This window comes from Prorops nasuta, unplaced genomic scaffold (assembly GCF_024137725.1).
Source record: "Prorops nasuta isolate Cenicafe-Biocafe unplaced genomic scaffold, Cenicafe_Pnas_1.2 PNAS00008, whole genome shotgun sequence".
NCBI lineage: Eukaryota > Metazoa > Arthropoda > Insecta > Hymenoptera > Bethylidae > Prorops > Prorops nasuta.
This window is the reverse complement of record NW_027116805.1, coordinates 516,673-538,550: the sequence shown is the minus strand read 5'-3', so window position 1 is coordinate 538,550 and position 21,878 is coordinate 516,673. Positions and strand designations below refer to the sequence as shown.

The 21,878-nt window shown below is 37.7% G+C and overlaps 2 protein-coding genes across 5 annotated transcripts in view; one reads left to right on the top strand and one right to left on the bottom strand.

The window, feature by feature from the left end:
• Positions 1–496: 496 nt before the first annotated feature.
• Positions 497–3,089, bottom strand: brn (beta-1,3-galactosyltransferase brn). 4 transcript variants are annotated; one of them, XM_066730223.1, is made up of 3 exons: positions 2,888–3,089; positions 1,973–2,830; positions 497–1,885 (listed from the first exon to the last, which is right to left on the bottom strand). In XM_066730223.1, exon 3 carries the CDS (start codon positions 1,814–1,816, stop codon positions 497–499), a length of 1,320 nt encoding a protein of 439 aa, XP_066586320.1. In that variant the 5' UTR covers positions 1,817–1,885; positions 1,973–2,830; positions 2,888–3,089. The 4 variants fall into 4 exon arrangements, with proteins under 4 accessions (XP_066586320.1, XP_066586323.1, XP_066586322.1 ...); XM_066730226.1 differs by lacking the exon at positions 2,888–3,089 and having other exon boundaries at positions 1,973–2,024; positions 2,354–2,523; XM_066730225.1 differs by lacking the exon at positions 2,888–3,089 and having other exon boundaries at positions 1,973–2,167; positions 2,354–2,521.
• A 10,478-nt stretch (positions 3,090–13,567) lies between these two features.
• Positions 13,568–21,878, top strand: part of usp (ultraspiracle) — a 41,998-nt gene continuing 33,687 nt past the window's right edge. Inside the window, exons 1-2 of the mRNA XM_066730228.1 lie at positions 13,568–14,350; positions 21,295–21,640. Of these exons, the coding sequence (XP_066586325.1) occupies positions 21,556–21,640 (85 nt within the window). The 5' untranslated portion in view covers positions 13,568–14,350; positions 21,295–21,555. The remainder of the gene's footprint in view (positions 14,351–21,294; positions 21,641–21,878) is intronic.

Below are 21,878 nucleotides of genomic sequence, written 5' to 3'. Positions count from 1 at the left end.
TATAATTTATAAATAAAGCGTAATGGCTCTATTAATATTGTTAAATTAGATGTTTTATCTAAGATAGTATCAATTAAAAGCTATATTATTTATAAAATAGCTTTATTTTTTAGCAATACGTACAATGCCTAAAACATGCACATATCAATATATACATGAAGTCTGACAATTGGCCAAATTAATAAACCAAACTATAATCGGACCTCAGCTTAGCAATTACTTAAGAGGAAGACCAAGCTAAGTATTGTAATGTAGATTAAAATGAGATAAATTGATATTAGCTAAGATTGTGTTAACCTTAAGTTCTATTAATAAATTTGACCTAATAAAATTCTATTATGGTGTTATTAGCATTGAACTTTGCTAATATATATTTTCAAGAAAAGAATAGGTTTAAGAAGAAATGTAAACTACAATACAATTTTCTACCATATTTTGATATGACTTATATTAATGTACAGATAATACTATGAGATTGTCTATCAAGTTGAAAGATTTATGCATTTCCAAGAGCTTTTTGCTCATTCCATACTCTTAAGAGCTCATTTGGATCTCCATATCCATGAGATGATATCACATATTTATAATTATGTTTTGTGTAATCTTTTTTATAAAAATGAAATTCTTCACAGTGAAATGGTTCAATATCTGCTTTTTGTGATAAAAGTCCTAGGTATATATCATCAAATTTAAAATGCTTTGTATAAAAGCTGGTATAAAACAAGTCTATAAGAGCATCCTTAGATAAAATATATGCCCCTGCAGTAACATAGGGAGGCCATTGGTCATATGGATATTCTTCTAATGAAACATACCACTTGGAAGATTTATGTCTATGAGGCGAAGAGACAAACACGTAACCGGCGAATAATCTGATATCCTCAGGTAGTTCCATATCATATATTTGTCTCTTGTTTCTTTTGATTACAGATTGCTTAAAATTCCTAATACTTGACACATTCATATTGTGTTTTACGTTTACAGATTGTTTTATACCAGTAACATCTTGTTTAGTCAAGAAACTTGGTATCTCACTATTTTTAAAAATAACATTTATAGAATCATTAGTTAAGCTAGCTTTTTCAATGAAATCTGATTCCTTGATTTCTCTTTTACTCATTATAAGTTTTTTAGGCTCTCTAAGATAGTCAGGATAATTTGCAGGATTTCTTATAAATCTTAAAACATTCCTTACTGAAATATACATATCATCATCAACAAACATAAAAAATTTCGAATTAGAACAATAATTAACTAACCACTTAAAGCCCATCATAGTTTTTATTGTATTATTGTAATAGGAGTCAATAAAATTGGCTTGAATGATATCTTTATATTTTGACGATTCTACTTTTATCTTAGCTTCTAGCTCTTCATTATTTACAGATATGCCTAATATAAAGAATGTTTTAGATGGTACATCGAAAAATCTTTTTTCAAATCCCCATGAGTTTCTTATAGCCAGTCTTCTGTCAAAATGATCTAGAGCTGATTTTATCAAATATATCACACGATAATTATTAATGCCACTCTCTGAACATCTTTCTGCATTATTTAATAGAAAAGTATAATTGTATTCATTAATAGGAGGTATAGCTGGTTTTCTTTTATGCTTTAATGCTTCAGTCAACAAGTGAACTTGGCCTTCGTATGGATAAGCAAAATTATCTTTATAGCTAACCTCAAATACATGTGTGAATGCTCCAAAAAAATCAAGTATTAATAAGGTGATAATGGTGACACAAACATATTTAATTTTGATTCTGGACATGAGTCTAAGACTGATTTGACACCAAGGTTTTAGTATGTAATACATCTTAATAAAACAAAAGTTGAAATAATTGATAGTATGGCTCTTCTCATATTTATTTTCAATAATAAATACCTGAAAAAGTATAAAAATATTTAAGAATATTATTTTAACATTTAAAAAGATGTTTTAATGAATTAATTAGATTGATTTAGAAGTTACCTGTATTTAAGTCTTAAACTATCACTGTCAATTTGCTCATTCCAAACATAACCTTTAATATTATAAAAGTATTTTTTAATCGCTTCGTAATTGTTTCATGAATCTTCTGTGGTTTATTGTATAAATTGTATTGTTTGTATAAATATATATATATATACTGATTCTTTAATCAAGCTAATAATTACAACTTTATGGCTACATGTAAAAATTTATTTGTTATAAGATTAAATAGGTATGAATTAAAATTAATTAAGTTATTTTTCTCGTTTTTAGTCATACTTTAAGAATAAATAAGACATACAGATTTCAAAAAATAAATTAATATATATATATTACAATATTAATAAAGATTAAATAGTATATCTGTATGATTTAACCAACCATTGTTATTAAGAATGAAAACCGTTCACTTATATGATTCTCAGACTGTATCAGAGGGGTTGAAAATAGGTTATATTTTAATGTTTATTCGACGTCTTTTACAAATTTGTAAATAGAGGCATTTTAAATTTAATCTCCAAACTTCATATGTCAACAAATTGTAAAATAATGCACCAGCTGACCAGTCCTGTGGTCCATGATGGTAGATCGCGGGAATTCGGTACCCCCACCCTGATAAGCTTCATTCGTGTTACATAAGGTATAACCAGGTATAACACAGTTACGGTAGGGGTACCAAATTCCCGCCGTTTACCGTAACTTGAGCTTATGCCGGAGAGGTAAATAGGGGGAAAAAAACGGGAGGGGGAGAAAAATGTAGGTGATGTGTGTGATGAGTGGCGCCGAATGTGAGTAGGTTGAGAACTACACTGTTAGTCAAAACAATCGCCGAATTCAGGGTCTATTTTTAGGTCCCACCTACAAAATTATAGTTAGCCACAGTTTTTTACGTACATTAGAAAAAACCTAGTTTACTTTTAATCCTTAGTGGGATTGTTGTGTAAATTTGGAAAGGTTCAACGACCCCACAGTGATTGTGACAAGAGAGCGGCCGGCCATGTTTATACCGTGGTGAATTTGAGCAAGGGGGAGCCGAAATCCACGAGTAACTTTCCACGTGTACTCGCTCAATACTCGTGTTGTGCTCGGTAATTTGAAAACTGTCACAGGCATCGTTACGATATGGAGTCGAGTGAGAGGGGTGAGTACACGTGCACACAAGTAAACAGCGGCAATATTGAATCTTTGACACAAATCACGGCCTGGGGGCAATGGCAGTGTCAGGGTCGAAACGGAACTAGTTCAGTGACCGCATTTGTGTCATTCGAGTGAGATTCCTCTAAAGCATCCTCTCCTAATGATCTTTGTCGATTGTCGTTAGGCTCCTCTTCATCCAGAATTATCCTAACAAGTGTTTATATTGTAATGACTACTATTCGCAAAGTAATCTATGTCACGCAGCCCACTTTTAGCTTGGACTGTACCCTTTTCTCCTACTACATCGTCTCTGTGTATTATCTGCACACACACAAACAAGCGCGCGCGCGCGTACGCACATGGGGAGTCAGATAGAGAGGAAAAATATCAAAGAAAAGCTATATATAAGCATCTTATAAGGTCTCTGCTACTGCATGAAGCTATTTTCACGTGCTATTAATATTCCATCAAGTTTACTATGCAGACATATCAAACGATACCACAGTGGTGAATTTTTGTATTGACCTAGTCATCCTTAACATTTTATTATGAATTATATCGCTGTTCATAAGTTTTACGACACGTTTCCTTATCATCCGAAGAGACAAAGTTGCAAGTAAGGCATACAATTTTGACAGTAACACGTGAGAGAGTTATTAGAGGTCTGGTATTTTGTATTACTTTGTACTATGGTTGGTCCAAGCAAGTGGAATCGAGTATCGTAACGTGGCGACACCTGTCGGGAATTCAGTAAGCCTATCCTACACGACTATTGCAAGCAAGCAAAAATAATTTAACGCATTGTTTGGTAGTTATAAACTATCTTAAAGATTAGTTTCGTTTCCAGTTTGCAATTTGTCGAATATCTCCACTAAATATCTTTCACGCATCTTGACAAGTTTTATTCTCGGAGAATATTGAAAAAGTGTTTTTAGCTTCGAAATTTAAATCAAAAGTTTTGGTAGAACTTTACTCACATTAGCCATATCTAAGCCGTTGCTGCGAATTATTTAGTTTGGACACGGTCTGAGTTAAATGCGATATAAGATTCAGTTTCGTAAAACTCTTCTATATACGATTTGTTAGAAAATATTTCCTTTGAATTATATATTGTTTATTTGAAAGCTTTCCTCTTACATATACTATCATATAAGCTCAAGGACAAGGCTCGAATCTGTACTCTCTTCGACTTGCACTTTACCGATAATTCATGATTCGCTGTCTGTTTATAAATGAAACACCGGCGAAGAAACTGCTCTATCTGTTCTTCATAATCTCTCTCTTTCCTCCTTATTAGTAAACAAATCTAATAAATTCTAGGTACCAAACTTGTACCATTTATCCATCTATCACACATTTGCTACAGTAAAAAACTTTCATTTTAAGAATCAGTTCATCAAATATTATATCTAATTAAAAAAAATACTCAATATGTATATGTCAACCCCGAGTTTGTCGTTGGCATTATCCAAGATCCGATTCACTGTAATCGAGATGCAATTATGGCATAAACTTTCGATTATTAAAGTGCTTTTTCTTTTTATTACCTACTTTAGCATTGACTAATGTGAAGCGAAGACTAATAAATAAACTAAAGTTTTTAAGCATCGTATTAATCTCATATACGGTTTATTTAAACATTTAATACGAAACATTTTGGAGAAAGCTTGACCTCTCAGATGATACAACTTAGTTCAGAATTTTTCCGTAAGAGCAACCACAGCGATGAGTGAGTTTTTTTCAAGTTCAAGTCGCTTTCGTCCATAGACTGTGGAGTGTGGACGGCGATGGAGTCAAGAAGAGTGGAATGTCAACAAACGAATATGCTTGTAATATGTCGAAGGAAGGTGCCCTAAACCAACTTGAATTTGTATAGTTCGTGATACAAAAACCGAAAATAGTATAAGCAAAGTAATGTTTAATACATGATTCATCATTTGAAAAGAATGAATTAATTTGCAAGTTCTTTGCTTGCCTTGAACGAGATCGTCGCAGTGCTTACCCTGGTTAATTAAACTAGCGCTGATAAGTGCTGTGGTAAGAATTCAGCGTGCATGATAGCATACATATATAAGAGTTACGGCCGTGTGTGCTGGTAGCAATTAAAAGGTTCACTAGCGCGAACCAGCGGTTTTTAATGCCATACGTTCAAGGATATTCCTATTATTCCGATGATTTTCTACAGTTTATCCTTCAAAGCGTAGGTGTCCAACTGCTTTAACCAGCATAATATAAGCTACGGAAATTCGCTTATCTATCTCCTCAAATAATATTCTCTCACAGAGGTTATTAAGATTTAAGAAAGGAAAAGGAGTCTGCTAATAAATCAATAATAGAAATTGCATCAGTGGTTGAAGTACGAGTAACCAGCGTGTAAATTTTTTTTGAGAAGCGCATGCTTGACCAGCGCAACATCCAAAGATAGTGTTCACAGATGTGTCATCGTTAAAAATATTGAATTTAGCTGGTATGTGATAAAACTTGTATTATGCGATAAGAGACTGTGTTAACACTCGAAGCATGGATATCAACGACTGGGGTGCTTAGATTGACAATCAAATTGTTTTTAGCGGAAATTTTGTATCTCTCCGCTTCTCTCTCGTGACAAGCACCAGTGACAATGTACTAGCTATGCACAATCGGCCTCCTCATGACAAACCCTGCTATTACGCGCGGATATGGCAAACTTGGCGACCGTATAGGAAGTCGCTGCACTGTTTCCACACCGTCCTGTCGTACTTATCTCTCTGTCGGTCGCACGCTTCAAACTGATAATTCTCTCTTCATTCGTGGCTTCATTCATTCTCCCAAACAGGAGTATTGTTTGCGTGCGACGATACTCAACTGTCGCCACTAAAAATATTATACTTTTACCGCGTTATCAAAAGCTTGCGTCAGAATATCTAACCTAAAAACTCTCTCTCTCTCTCTCTCTCTATATATATATATATATATATATATACATGTATGTATATAAAATATAAAAGACTACTATTGTAAGACTATATATAGACCTATGAAATATTTCATGTCCTCCCCCACTGTTTTTGATTATATTTCGTCATAAATCATTGAATTATAAACAAAATAATTTTGTTAGTTTTAAATTGAAAAAATGTCTGCGACTGTACTGAAATTGAAGCAGAGTTTGAGTGTCTGAAAGTTGAGAGTGTGTTGAAATTAGTGAGAAAGGTAGGATTTGTATACTTTAAAGTTAAATATATACCGGTTAGAATGAAGTTGTGTAGCCGGGTTTAAATTGTTATTAGGGCTCGATCGATTGAGAGGACGAGTTTTTTTGGCCAGAAATATAATAAAAGGAAAAGAGGCAGCTTTGGAGCAGAACGGCGCGGCGCGTTGCTCGCTCGGAGGATGTCGTAGTCGTCGTGGAAAGGCTGCGGATCCGTGAGAAAAACACGCCGAGTATGACTGACTCGCTATTCGCTACTCGCTAGTGCTCGCTCGCGCGTTCGTTTCTCTCGCCTCTTTTTTTCTCCCATCTTTCTCTTTCCTCCCGTTTCTATTTATATTTCCGCAAGGTTGCAACGCCCCGCGCGCGACACGCACTCGACTATGCGTTATGCGTCTACGCACGCGGATCGCATTACGAAACAATCTCTTATCGTTGTCCTCCTCAAGGTCATCCCGCTAATAGGAGGAGGAGCAGCCGTTGTTACATTTTTCTCGCTTATATTTTCACCAATTTTAATGCGTTCCATGCACGAATCTCGCGTTCTACAAGCTGCTTCCTCCCTTTTTTACGCGTATTGCATATACATGTACAGGGTCCGACGGTCGAAACGTTCCAGAGCGGAAGTACAAGATAAATATATATCTATATAACTACAAGAAGTATTAAAATTTTACATAAGACCTTTTATATATAGAGAGCGAGAGAGAGAAACGTATTATTATTTCTATTCGGAAAAGTCCTAACGACAATTTTAATAATTTCAATAGTATATAGGGACAGAAATATGCGTCTTTTTACGACTCTGTTCTGGGGCGTTTTAACTGACGTATACCCTATATATATATATATATATACATATATGTAGTAATGTGAGAAGGATCACGCTACCAACGTACCGGATTATAATCCACCATGATCAGTCGTTGGATGCATGCTGACGAGTCATTTGAAATTCTATCAGCTATCTATGAGCTTGTTCGTTTTAGCTGCACTCTCGGCACTTAACGGCTCTAATTTGCTCTCGCTCAAATGGGAACTGTAAAAATTATAATAAATGCAAATAATTTTTGCTGCAAAGAGATTCAACGTTTTTTTTTTGTTGTAAAAAAGAAGCGATTGTCTATAATCACGTAACAAAAATTAACCATTGTACTATTGCAAAGTTACATTTCAAATAGTATCCTCTCTCTACGAAATTATTTGTTTCACCTGTTTTATATATATATATATATATATATATATATACATTTCTTCTCGCTTTAACAAGAACCCTAAAAATGACGAAAACAGAAAAAAATTCTTCTCGAAACAAAATTCGATGTATTGCATAAAAAAAAAATGGTTGAAAAATAATCTTGCGTGAAAATTGGTATCTACAGAGGAGACTGTTGAGCTTTGGCTGTGCTTTTTGCCGTTCGCTCGAGTTGGAAGTGTGAAAAGTGCAGGGAGATGCGGCTGAAAGGCTGAAAGGCTGAAAGGAGGCGAATCTATTGTCGTGGATGAGAGGAGGGGGGATCGATCGTGGTTCGTACGGGACCGTTTGGCGCCGATGAGGATGTCGGGGTTGGGCCACGAGAGTCGAAGACGCAATAGCGGAGGGCAAATAGTACGAATTTCCAAGTTCGATCGTGGCCGTGCAATCTCCGAAGGACGCACACGTTCGTATCGCTGGAAGATAAATAGTTGCATAGGTGAATGGGGTGGGGGATGCTGTGAAGAGAAAGAGAGAGAGAGAGAGAGAGAGAGAGAAGGGAGGGGGAAGAGGAGCAGAGCTGAATACACGTGGCAGACATATGGGTCAATGTCGGGACACTCCTGTGCGCTGCTGCTGTTTAGCACGGTTCACCTACTAACCCACTTATTTCTTTTGCGTATTTCGCTCGCTCTCGTCTCTCTCGTCTATTCTCCCCTTGCGGAGAAGCCAGGTGCATTTCCGAGTCTCCCCGTCTCGCGGAAGCTCAGCTGCACCCTGATGAACGCTACAACTACACACACACACACATGTAGCTAAAGCAGCAGCAGTGCCCTTCCCGTGACCATGCATTCACCAAGCCCGCGAGCTAGCTCTCTTCCACCACATTCCAACCATTTCACCTGGCTCACCTAATTTAATGGCCCATATTATACCACGCAAACGTGAAATTTTCTCTAACCCATTTCCAAATTCTGCGTCCAAAGTAACAAAATAGGGGCTAGACTCGCGTCCTCCGACTCTATTTCCATAAACAAAAAACGCCGAAACTTGCCTGATTCGCGATCGAGCGGCATGCGGGACCCTCATCTAGATAAATCTTTAAATATACGTGTGTATGTATACATATAAGTATAGCAGATAAATTGTGTACGCGTACAAATCTAGCCTATTGTTTTGTTTAAACCAACGGAAATTACAGGCAAAGTATTGCGAGCTTTTTTTTCAACTATTATATATATATATATGTGAGTGTAGACTTTGCCTGCGGATAAGTTTGACGCGACAAGCTTTCGTTTATAGATCTTGTGGGAATGTCAAGGTTTCTCGTGCAATTTCAGCACCAAATGCAATTCGTGCTTCGAAGGTCCTCCCCTCCTCCTGGGAGCCAGTGGTGCTAGCTGCTAGTGGTATATGCTCAGATAACAGCTACTTGCTGGTGGAATTGGGTCAAGCGCGAATTTCCCCGGGAAAATTTCGAAGCTGAATAGCAGCAAAGATTTTACAGGCCTTTTAAGGCAAACAATCCATCCATGTAATTACTGGATTTTGCACGAAACCTTATGCATTAATGGTATTTTCGTTTTATGTTTCAGGTGAGTTGCGCACGATATGCTTCTTATCGACTGCCTCCTTCCTTACTTCCAGCTTAGATGCCATAGTTTTATATTCCTTTGTCACGTGAGTAGCCCGACTCTCTTGATACCTTCTCAGATATGTTTATCAAGAAAATAACTACTTAATAATCCGTTACTTCACCATGGATTGTGATACGAAGCGAAGAGCAAACACCTTGCCATTTGGCATCGTGCAACGATGCACCGTAAATTCTGAAGAGCCCTGGATCGAGCGTCGTGGCCTCTGATAAACTACTTTTCTTTGGCAAAAGTGATAAAAGCTGGCGAAGAGTCACGAGAGCAGCACACCTTCCAATCCTAATCGCTGGCAATAAAACCGTTGATTGCATTTGGAAATTATTTTTATTTGCCGGAAAGTAATTTTGCTATTTCATTACTTTCCTGTCGTATGGCTATTTAACACTGATATTCTTTCAACCAGGCCAAGGTTTTCTTGGCTTTTTCTACGGAAAGCACCACGGAGAATAAAGTACGTCGGACGAAATAGGTTTCTCGCTGATATCGGCCATTCTCAAATATTCTAGCGCTTCTTTAAGAAAGTAGCTTATTAGGGCTGGGGTAAATACGCTATAGCTCTTTGAAGTAAATTTTAATTAAACTGTAATTGATATATCGTAAAAGAAAGGTTTTCATGGCGTGGGAGTAAACTTTTTGCTCGAAATAAAATTTTCAATTTCATTCTCATGAATCAATTCTTTATTGTAAATCAATTAAGACACTTTAAGACGTTTTTAAGATGTAAATAAGAGTACGGCATTGATATATAGCCATACTCTCTGTTTCTACACAGATTGTCCTTGGGGATTCTCCTAACCATAAACGCATTCTCTCATTCTCTTCCACCTACGTTTCATTCATCATCTTTGCCACTTTTGACAAATAAACATTATTTGCACAGCGCAATCGACGCACGTTGCGCAATTTTCAGGAACTCGCTGGAAAGCAAAATCCCAACGCTGCATTGACATTGAAAGCTGCGTGGGAAAAAAAGGGACGTTTCCATGCTTGTAAAAATTCCTTCTCTTAAAATTGAGAAAAGAATAATTGTTACTTTTTTGACGATGCAAAAATAAGCCCTTGGTCCCTTTCTTGTAGCTTTGTGTATTCTAAGAAACAGTAGGGTTTTCTATGTCTCTCATTACTCGATGGAAATTGGCTGCTTTCACAACGGAACAATAGCAGCTCTGATTGGATTTTGCTTCGGAGTTAGGACCCAAATTTTGCATTGTACAGCCCAGTCCAGACGTAACAGCTGCATCGGTGCTTCTCTCTCTCTCTCCGTTTCCTTATACATTCATTCAAACTTCTTCGCATACATACAGCGACTTTTTACCATCTCTTCCGTATTTTAAGACTCGCGTAGTAAATTTATTCATTCTGGCAAGAGAAATTTGAATGCCATCAGCTGCATTCATTCTGTACAACTTGTAAATTATATTTGTGATAGCGGAGTATAAATCTGCTAGTAAAAATGACGCAACATCTCCAATAATGGCAAAATTGTAGAGGGAATTTTTGTGAATTACAAAACCGTGACGCCTCCTATGTAGAAATGGAATTTAAGTGCTTTGAATAATTTTCCTACTACCAGCTATGATATTAATTATACAGCAGTATGCAAAGCTTGTATACGTGCATGATAGATGGTATATAAACCTATTATTAAAGATGACCTACTGCTCAATGATATTGATGGATTAACGAACGCTAAATCTATACCTACACCTATATATATTTACGATGCTCAGATATTAACGAAAGCAGCTCGTAAATATGATCGTTTGGAGGATTTATTTGGTTCGACGCGAAAAGGTGTCGAATTTTGGCGTGAACAGAGTGCAAGAGAAAGAGAAAGCCTTTTAACGTTGATTTAAAGGAAATCTCGTCGAATCCAGTTGGCCTTCCCTCCCTCTGTGTTGGCACTCCCACAAAAACTAGCTCAGGAAGTATGCTGTCTTATAGTTAGAGATTCGATAGTAACGAGCCTTGTTTGGCAAAGGTCGGGCTGCAGTAATCTTTCCACTAGTGACATTGACCTTGCAACAACATTTTTTTACCTCTGTTAAACGAGCTTTGCCAAGCACGAATATTTGTCAAATTTAACGCTGTGCAATTTTCTTATATATATATATATATATATATTCTTTTTATTTTTTAGTTAAGGTATAACGAATAAAACTGGGAGGTGAATTCTGAAAACTGTGCGGAATGGTGGCGAGAATTTGAAGTTGTCTCTGGTCAAAGGGATTATTTTAGTGTATAATCCATGGGAATAACATTAGGTTTCCTGCTGGTGTACACCGACACACTTCCACATGGGCGTTGTAGCAGGCAACTCGACTTAAATGCATCAGCTTGCACGGGCTTGGAGTCCCGAGTAGGTGGCTAACCTTGACAACCACTTGGAAGCGAGTGTGTGTGTGTGTGTGTGTGTGCTCGCACGCGCACGCGCACACGGCACTACGAGGCAGAACACCGGAATAAAGACTCGTGTCGAATGTTTTCGCACACTCTGTTATTCGGCGAAGAGGGAGAGTGTGTGGGTTTGTTGCTGCAAGCCATGTAAACCCGGCTCGCTGGCATATGGGCAAAACATTGCCCGTTGTCCAGTCGGCGCAACACAAAAACTTGAGGACTTCCTCAAAATCAAGCTGGTCGAAGAACAACGGTCCAGAAAAAAGAGCAAGGCTATGCCACTCTCCTAGACCCTAAAACAGGTGCGCCGCAGGCTCTCCGAATTCTACCAATGTGCACCACACCACATCGACCCGTTCCTTCCACCGCTGCTGCTGCTGCTGAAATTCTTTACTAGGAGAGCCACCAGTGCAAACTCTTTTTCTACTATTTTACCTCTCAAGCTGGATCCTTTCAGCTGTGCATTGATTATATGCGGAAACAAATGACTCTAGCCCAAGGTTTCTCTTTTAAACGTGGATACTCTTGAGTACTGTTACGAGAATCCACATTCCACGCTTCTATGCTATATTATTGCGAAAAAATCCAGCAAAAACTGTAAATTCATCCAAAGCTGTTTTTAAATGCAAACTTTATATGGTATATGTATATATATTATATATGTGTACAATAAAGATAGAAAAAGAGTGTACAGTTGTTTCTAGCAAAATTGTCCGTAAATGAGACACGGAGAGGCAAGACCATGGTACAAACGTATATCGAAAGTTTTATTCATGGTATGCTTGATCCGTATGCTTAAGCAGCGGAGCTTAGAAAATTAATGCTGGCATTTTTTACGTAGGAAGTGGATACTAATAAACAGGCTTGAATCATCGAGAGATTCGTGAATCATTTTTGCATCATGCAGGTCCGTCGCACCTGATAAAATCACCATATACAAGCCTGAGGATGCACGTTGAATATCTCGTTGGGGGGAGTTGTGCGAGGGAGATTACACTCTCTCTCTCTCTCTCTAGGATACTCATTCTCCTCTTCCTATGGTCGAGGAAGGCAGGTATGGATTGTGATTGCACAAGATGAGCAGGAAGATCGAGAGAGATAGAGAGGGAGACACAAGAGGAAGGGGGGGGGGATACATATATGCTATCCCATTTCGACCGTGGACTAGAACTTGACTCCTAAGCGCGTCAGCTGCAAGTATCTCCTTTCTCTCTTTTCCTCTTTAACCTTGTATCGCTCCCCAATGCTAATCCCAATCCCCTCTACCCCTCCCCCTCCCCCACCAATCCACGGTCCTTCCTACGGAACATTCAGTAATACGGATACCCGTTTCCAACGGTGATTCGTCGCGCTGCACATTTCTACCGATTTATGACTGTTTGCAAAAAAAGTTGGAACATTTGCGTTACGTTTCGTCACGCTAACACTTAAAACGAAGGTTCTAGTCCGATATAACGCGCGTAACGTCAAAAACGTTCCTGAGACGCGGCAAATTGGTTCCACGAACGTTTCTGATACCGTGCATACCATTTTGCTTGAGATTTACCGCATCAGCATGAATCCTGATGCCATACTCCAACATCTTAAATCTATATCCATCGTTATACACGTAACGCACGCTTCTGTTTTTCTTTCTCGAGCAAGAAAATATGGAGTATCGATAGCGTGAGCTCCGAGGCGAGCGGGAGAGACTGCGAGGAAAGCGTAAGTGGAAACGGAGCGTTGCATATCGGGCTGTATCCACGCTATACCGTGCACCGTTTTCCCTCCTTTTCTACCAGCATACACAGCCCCACCTCTCTAGTTTCTTCCTCCGTCTCCCCACCATTTACTCTCACCCTTTTCTCCTTCTCCCACTTTTCGTTACCCACTAACTCCCTCTCTCTCTTTCTCTCGCGTGCAACGAAACAGACCGGCCGGCTGCCGTCTGCCAGTCGCCTTCAGCGTCGTGCCGTGCATCCGAGTTAGTTAGTCAGTCAGTCAGTCAGTCACTCAGTCACCGAGTCTCGGTGAGTCTCCAGCATTTTCCGTCTTTTTCTCCCCCACTCCCTCTTTTATCACTCTCCCACTTTCTTCCTTATCATTTTCTCCTCTCCCCCTCCCCCCTTCCCTATCCATTCCCGCCTCCCTCCTAAGTTTCTACCCAGTGAAGAAGATCAAACGGACGCGTGTGCTTCGGATAATAATAAACGTGTCATTGCGCTCACCTGTATTCACTCGCGTGACTTTTGTGCGGCACTTGCGACTCTCGAGAGGCTGACACGCGCACGCGCCACGCGCCACGCTTACATATTTCGCCGCGCGCTCCACACAATCCGAGCCAAGAGACCAGCGCAGCAGACAGACAGGCCTTCTGCTTTTTCGGCTCAGCAGAGTCAGCTTCGTCGCATCCAGTGCAACTTCTCGCGTGCGACAAACGCCTCGTCGTAACTTTTCCTCGCGCTTTCTGCTGTGTTTTATTGTGAATTCGTCGACCCGTAAATATTGCAAACTGTCGTCGAATCTGATCCAATCATTTTTCCAAAATTATCTTCGCGCTATAGTGTAAAATTTACTCGCCAGTTTTTTTCTTTACCCGATTTTCGTATTTAGTCAGTTATCCAAAGTGACGACGGCGTAACGTAATTTTTGTTTTGGTAAAGTTTTTTCAGTGTCGAGAGTTGGTACGGCTAGAAAAAATCTCTTTGCTCGGGACACGTGATCGGTTTGGATGCGAGTGATGTTATGATTGATATATATATATAGTTATTTTCTTGGTATTCGGAGAGATCGAATGTATAACGACATTGCTGTTGTGAGAATAGGTTCGACTCTACGTTATTTATTTTGTTCATGGAACTATTTACTTTCTGTATCAATAGTCCTTCGACCGTTCTTTTGTAAACGTGTAATTGTGAGAGTTTAGTCATTTATTTTGCTCTTCTCCCCAAGCTTTTACTCTTCGAATGTTTACCGAGCAAAAAACTTGTCACACACTTCTCTGGCGTGTGCGTGCAAAGAGGGAAAAGGTGTCATTACTTGCTATTTCCTTTGCTGCAATGCGCTCTTATTCCCGTGACGGATCTTTGCGTGACTCTTGAGCATTTTTGCGCGGCTGTGTTTACTTTTTTTTATCTCGCAGGCTGCGTTTCTGATATCGTTCTTCAAAAGTGACAGTATAACGTAACGCGTTAGTCTTCTGTGTTAATCCTCTAAAAATTTGCACGCGATTCAAAACCAATCGGTGCTTTATCTTTCTCATACTCTTTTTTTTTTCACATTTTTTTCTTTACCACATGCATTTTTTTAGTATTAATATTTGGGCGATCTTGCAATGTATTTTCAATGTTTGTTATAATTTTGAGTGAATACTCGTGTGTACAGTTGTTTTTAATATTTCGGATTTTGAACGATTAAACTTTAAGAATATACAGAACGTATTTTGAGAGTGCCCGCGGAACTTGCTATGGTTTCTGTACATTGTCCATTTATCTCAAGAACATTTTATACGATGCCTACCAGCAATTATTACGTTTGATTGTAAAACAAAGTGTACCGTTGACGTATTTTTATCGTTGTCCAAAATATGGTTCGCATTTGGAATTAAATTTGAAGAATACACGATTGCACCCGGTTCGGTTCACGATACTCTTGTCTGACCTCGAGTCCCTGCTTCTCCTTATCCATAAGCGATGCATTCGTTTTTGCGCTCGATGCAACTGGGAATCGGGACATAAAACACATCCCCCCTCAATCCTCTTCGACCTTGATGAATCGCATAAATTATTCAAGGACAGAGCAAAAATACAATTTGCAAAACGGATTGTTATGTTTCACTCGCGTTGGTAATTTTTCAATCGCGAGAAGACCAATTGCTTGCTCGAAAAAGAAAAGTATTCTTGTCTCGAGGCGCTAAGCATTCTTCTAAGATAAATATTGTTTGGCCATATATTCGTTCCAATACTCGCCTCTGAAAAATCTTGCGAATAGGAATTACTTTTAAAAATATTTCAATTTCATAAAAATTTGAGTTTTCGTTTTAATGGTATATATATTTTTTTTTTCAAAGTATATCGGTAATCTAAAATTAAAAATGAGAGCAATATAGGAGATTGAAACAGGGATGACGATGAAATATTATCGGCCTTGACCTGCTTTCGTTGCTCACCACTTTATCATTATTATTATTGTACCGAACGATCGAGCTAGCCACCCCCTTGTACTGGTCGTTAATACCAACAATCGTCTCTCCTGTCTAATTACATTAAACTTTTACCACAACTCCTATCCTTCTTCAATTTAACTGATAAAAGCTCCTCTATTGAAATTAACACCTCGCTTGCATTGCTGACGTTACCTATATTTTTATTTTATCATTTTCCTCTCGGTCGAAGACGATACTTAAATTATTTATCACTGCAAATAAATCCCTGCGTATCACGTATAGCTGTTGATAAAAATGTAGCAAATAAACAAAAAAGAATTCCTGCAGTTTTCCCAAACAGAGGGAAATTCTAGTTGTATACGAAAGTGAGAGCACAACTGCTGCAAAAGTTTGAATATTGATAGACTCCATGCTTTTTTCACTCTTAGCTTTCTATTATCATTTCAAAAGCTTGTATAATGTACGATTCCCCCTTTTGCTCTTGAACTCTACTTGTGCCGCGGTTCCGCCTGACCTTGACTGTACTCTTACTACTAGTATATACTCCGGTTCCAATCAATGATTTTCTGCAACTGTTCCACTCGACGTTCGTTCTGAAAATCTCACCACATTCTTGCGAAGCTCCGTTACACGTCGAAAATCCTATCGTACACTCCCTCTCTTCCGCAGGATATTTTCTGAATTGTATCTTTACAACATCGTTGCACATTGATTTGAATTTTTTACCTGGAGAAAACTGAATAGTGCTTCGACAGTGGTCTATTCGTGTTATGTTCGAATCACTCGTAGAATTTACTCGTTTGCTCTTGAATCCTGCTCACGCAGAGATCCTGTCTGACCTCGACCGTACTCTTACTACTAGTACATACTCTGGATCCAATCAGTGATTTCCTGCAACTGTATTGCAGTTGATATTCGCTGTGAAAGTGTTGTGACCGCGTTCTCCCGAAGCTTCGATACACATCGAACCATATTTCATCGACTCCTTGGTACAAATCTTTGTTTCTATTGTATTTTCACAACATCATTGCACATCGATTCGAGTTTTTCTAGCAAGAGACTGCGCAGTACTTGCACAGTCATTCATTCCTCTTAAGAATATACGAATCATTTCTAGAATTCACTGGTTTGCTCTTGGATCCTACTGGTGCAAGGATCCTGGATGACCTTGACTGTACTTTTACTACCAATACTATATATTCTAGCCCCAATAATTTTCTGCAGCTGTTACATCGACGCTGCTCGAGCTACATTGAAGAATTTTTCGAGTCCACTGGCTGTTGCCCAGTCTCACAGAGTAAATTGCCTACTCGTCCCTTTTATCACATTATTGTATCGACGTTCTCATTCACGTTTCATCTATTAATCTATTCGTCTGGAGTTTATTTTTTTCTCAAACTATTGTATTTCACGAAATATCACAAAGATTTTCTATGACGAGGAGTTTGGTAATGGATATGAAAGGTAGTCGACTCGTTAATCTTAGTTATGTTAGTAGATGGTCAAATTGATTATACTACATGCTGCTCCTGCGCAGTTGCTCGAGGTCAAACTAACATATGCTTTCTTCGTACGATGCATGAAATGCATTGATGCAGAATTACTCGAGGCTCTTTATGAAGCGAGCTGGGGTGTTGCCATAATTAATGGTGCGATAGAAAGCTTTATGTTTAACAGCAGTGCAATTTCAAACAGTGGCATTAATTTTTCTCTCCTGTAACGCATTGCGAGACAATTAAACAGTCGAGTGAAAAGAGCAGGGGTTTCAGGCGGAACCGACAAAAACATTAAAAGCGTGAATCAGTCGAATTCACATTGTAAATGCATTATGAATAATTTTGCTTTTAAATGGTATTACGTACATCGTTATTCAGTCAAACGACTGATGGTAGTAGTGGTCAATAAATAAATACCAACGCGACGAGATTTCATCGAAATTCATGGCACTCTAATGAAATTGGAACACTAAAATTAGTGCATTATTCCCTCGCGACGAATTAATCGTTGTTTCCATTCACCGGATAGGATTTAGATCGCGATAGAAGAGTTTTCGATAGCTTTTGGACAGGTTTACGAAAGAACCGAAGAAATGTTTAAATCTCTCGATGGTCGTGCATTCTCTTTCTTTCGATAATTGAAATTTTTAAATCACTTGTATATATATCGATAAAATTGTTCATGGTAGATGATGGAATAGTTTTGAGAGTTTGGCGAGGTTTATTAGGTTTTAAGCGTGGTTCGGTTTGTGGCTTTTCGAGCAACTGCGAGTGTCTGGCGGATTTTTCTCGGGTTATTGTTTTTTGCGGTTTACTCTGTTCGAGAGGTGGTAGCAAGGCAAAGTCGGTAGGTATATCGATCCGTCTTCCGGCGTGTTCTAGGCCGGGCTTAGTCGAGACGGTAACCTTGAACCTCGACCTCGACATTAGGCGATCAACCGTACACAGGCAACAGAGTCCTTCTTCCTCGGACTAACCGTTTCTTGCCTTTTGATAGATGAGTAGATTTCTCAGATTGATGATGCTCCAGAGGAAAGATAAAGAAACGTAAATAAGAGAGTCTGACCCAGCATTTTTTCCACTTTCTTCTCAACTTAATATACACACCTTTGCATATTTATATAACAATCGAAACATCGATCAACTCTTCAGCCTTTCACTCGAACAATCCTTCCCCAAGAACATTTGTCAGACTTGTCTCTTAAAATTTTCTATTTTAGTCTCGTAAATAACACATTTTTGGCAAATACGTAGAGTATAAAATAATAGATGATTATAAGAGCTTTGACTCGAACAATGTTAGAGGTATTTAAATTTGGCTATTGCATCATTGTTGTACATTTAATAGTGTATATATATATATATATATAGCTTAACGAATAGCATTAGATTATTTGCAGATGCGTAGTGTGTGTATACTGTGTAACTTTGTATTAGATACTAGTATTATAGTAGGAAGAGCTAGAAGAATAGGAGATGCGGTCGGACTAACGTAACATCATCGCAACTGTGTATGTGTGCCGTGTGTTATTATGTCTCGCATTACATAAGCATTGTTCTTCCCATCCTCTTCGGTTCGACGAGGATAAAATCAAATCCCTTTACCACAGCAACGCAGTCGTTGTCAGTTGGTCAAGTTCACATAGAGTGACTACTGCCTTCTTATTTTCTCTCCGTTGGGAACCTTATCATTTATTCTCAACTATCTCTCAATAATCCTCCACTATTTTATTTTTGCAACTCTCCTCTATTATTTGCCAAATTGCATTCATTGTTCCAACGACCAAATTAAATATTCACATCACCCTTTTTCAACATTTTCTCCATTTCTTACCTTCTTCTCGCAGGTGTTACGTAATTGAATCTACTGGAAGGACGCAATAATTTTTGGTATATATATATATATGTACCGGGAGACCGTTCAACTATGGCTCATTTTATAAATTTGAATAGTTTTAGATAATTAGAAAAATAAAATTCCTATACCATTTTTAAAAGTAGCCTTTAACATAAAAGTTCTTGAATATTAAAAAAAACTGTTTAATTCATTGCTCCTTATTGGTACACTGAGAAACATTTAGCAAACTATTAATAATTATTCATTAAAATAACAAAATTAAATTTATTATAACAACCAACTGTCAATGGGTTGTACAATTATTCTCAATTTACAGAGCAATTCATCAATCTTCATCCATTGAGCAACCTTCTCTAAAATATTCTTCAGATCAATATATAGAACTCCTGTAATTAAATAATAAAAAAATGTTTAATAATTCAAATAAGGAGTAATTTTACAAATGGCAAATAGAAATTATTTTCTTAAATTTATAAATACTATCCTAAATAGATTTTTGATCGCGTTTAAACAGCCACCCGGTATATATATATATATATATATATATATATATATATATATATAGAGAGAGAGAGAGAGAGAGAGAGTTGTGTCGCTAAGGTGGGTGAGAGGGTTCATACAAGTTTGGTGGGTTAAAGAGATTATGATAATCGATGGCAGTTCTTATTGCTTTTGGAGATTTTTTGTTCTTTTTTGTTGCCAGGAGAAGAATAAGCGTAAGCGTAAGCGCGGCTGAAGCATTTATCTCTCCGTCTGGTCCTGATAAGTCGGGATCCTCTCGAGGGACAGGCTCCTTACTCCTCCCCTCCCTCCCACGAATTTTTAGCAGCCTGACTATCGAGACTTTCTTCGAGACGCGTAAAAAGCGTAAAATATTGCGAGGGTAGCAGCGTTCCTGACAGTCAGTCCAACAGTCTTTTGATCTCGCCGATTTTGCGTACATCCTTCACGCGTGAGTCTCTCCTGGCAGGACCTTTGCGAGAACCGCGAAACTTCCTTTCTTTTCTTTCACTCACCCAACACAGCTCCATTTTCGTGCACGACTCGTTCAATCTTGTATCCAATTCGAGAACTTAATATCCATCGCAACGCTTTAATTTCAAGATGTTTGTCTCACTAGTTTTTTATTTTTTTAATTAATTATCAATCGTTTTTGATACAATAATTCATTTTAATAATTTTTACTCGCAAACGCACAAACTACCTAGAGCATTTTTATGTAGTCTTTAGTTTGGAGATTTACTCGTGTGTGTCTGTGTGTGTGTGTGTATGTGTGGCTGATGATTTATAATTTCAAGTCACACAGGAAAATTGTTCTACTTTGATATACAGTGGTGTTTTTTTGTAGTCGAAATTATGCAATTGAAAAATTGAATTTTGAACGATAATAATTATTATTCTATTATGATTATGGACGTTAAATTTGGTGATTAATTAATAGTTGGCTTGAGACTGTGACTAATTAAGAGCTAGGCACTTTGCTCGATAAGGACAAGTGACGAGAATTCATTTAAATTCTTAATTTTTGTCAGGAAATTGACCAAGCAGTTATTGAATTTCAGTATTGCATTTTAGACATTATGTATATATTCATAGACTCTCCGTAGGGATATTATATATGTAAATGAAAATTTAGTTGAAGCATCATAGTATATTTATTAAGTTAATTCGGTTTCAAATTGGGTTTGAGGTTTTGAGGTTCTGACGTTGAAACTCGCTGTAGAAGAGACGATGATAATAATCAAACATTTTATTATATGTATTAAACCAACCATCAGCGAACGCTCTACCGTATCTCTCGATGAAATTATTGTCATCCTATTAAATCATACCTCAAAATATTTTATACTTTAAGACGTTGGAGCATTTTTAATCATTCATCACACAATTTCACTCGTATACATGTGTGATAATTATTGGCAAATAAAATCGTTTTCACTTTGCTTAAAATATACTAATATGATATAAAAATATCTTCCAAGTGTTTCGTTAGCTGCAAGAAAATGCATTTATTTCCTTGTCGTATTCTTATTTTGTATCGGAGCTTAATTCCTAGCAATTAATATCACAAATTAATTACCTTGCTCACACTTTAATTCCAATACTACTGAACAATTTATCATTAATATTTTTCTTAAGAACGAAAAATGACATGGAGAGATTTATATTTACATATTTATACTTTAGCAGTTTTTCATGAAAATATTGAAACAATCTAATTATGTTGTTTTATGATTTTCTTACAAACAGAGTAACTTGTCGATTGCTCGCGGTGGATGAGATTCGAACTAAAGAAGTAAAGTACAGTGAACCATACCAAATAGTTACCAAAAGAAATACCTCAGAGTCGTATAAGGGATAGAGAAAGGTGTTGACGAAGAAAGAACTAAATTTGAAAAATGATGCAACTTAGTTGGAGCATCGTTTAAGTCAGTTGCAAAATGCAAAATTGTTTATTATAGAGAGTGATAAGTGTATAGAGTGAATTAAATCAGCTATAAGGAGATCAAGATGATGAAAAAGGAGAAACCAATGATGTCGGTGACGGCGATTATACAGGGGACTCAGGCCCAACACTGGGCCCGTGGCAATACTTGTACGTATATACTTGTACACTTTCTATAAACACCTCTTCACATCATTTCTACCGGTCGTGGCGTTGCACCAGAAAATTATAGCAGCAGGCCAGACGTTAATGTCAGTTTTTCAGTATGAGGCGAATGTCTGGACGCGAGGAGTGAAGACGAGTAAACCGTCAAAGTCTACAGTAGCAGCAGCGCATTTCTTATTGTTTTAGTAGCTGTTACTACTGTAAATTCTGACACTCGATCCGT

What these genes read in the sequence shown, in the direction of transcription:
- brn (XM_066730223.1), bottom strand. Translation starts at nt 1,816, where the DNA reads ATGTATTACATACTAAAACCTTGGTGTCAAATCAGTCTTAGACTCATG.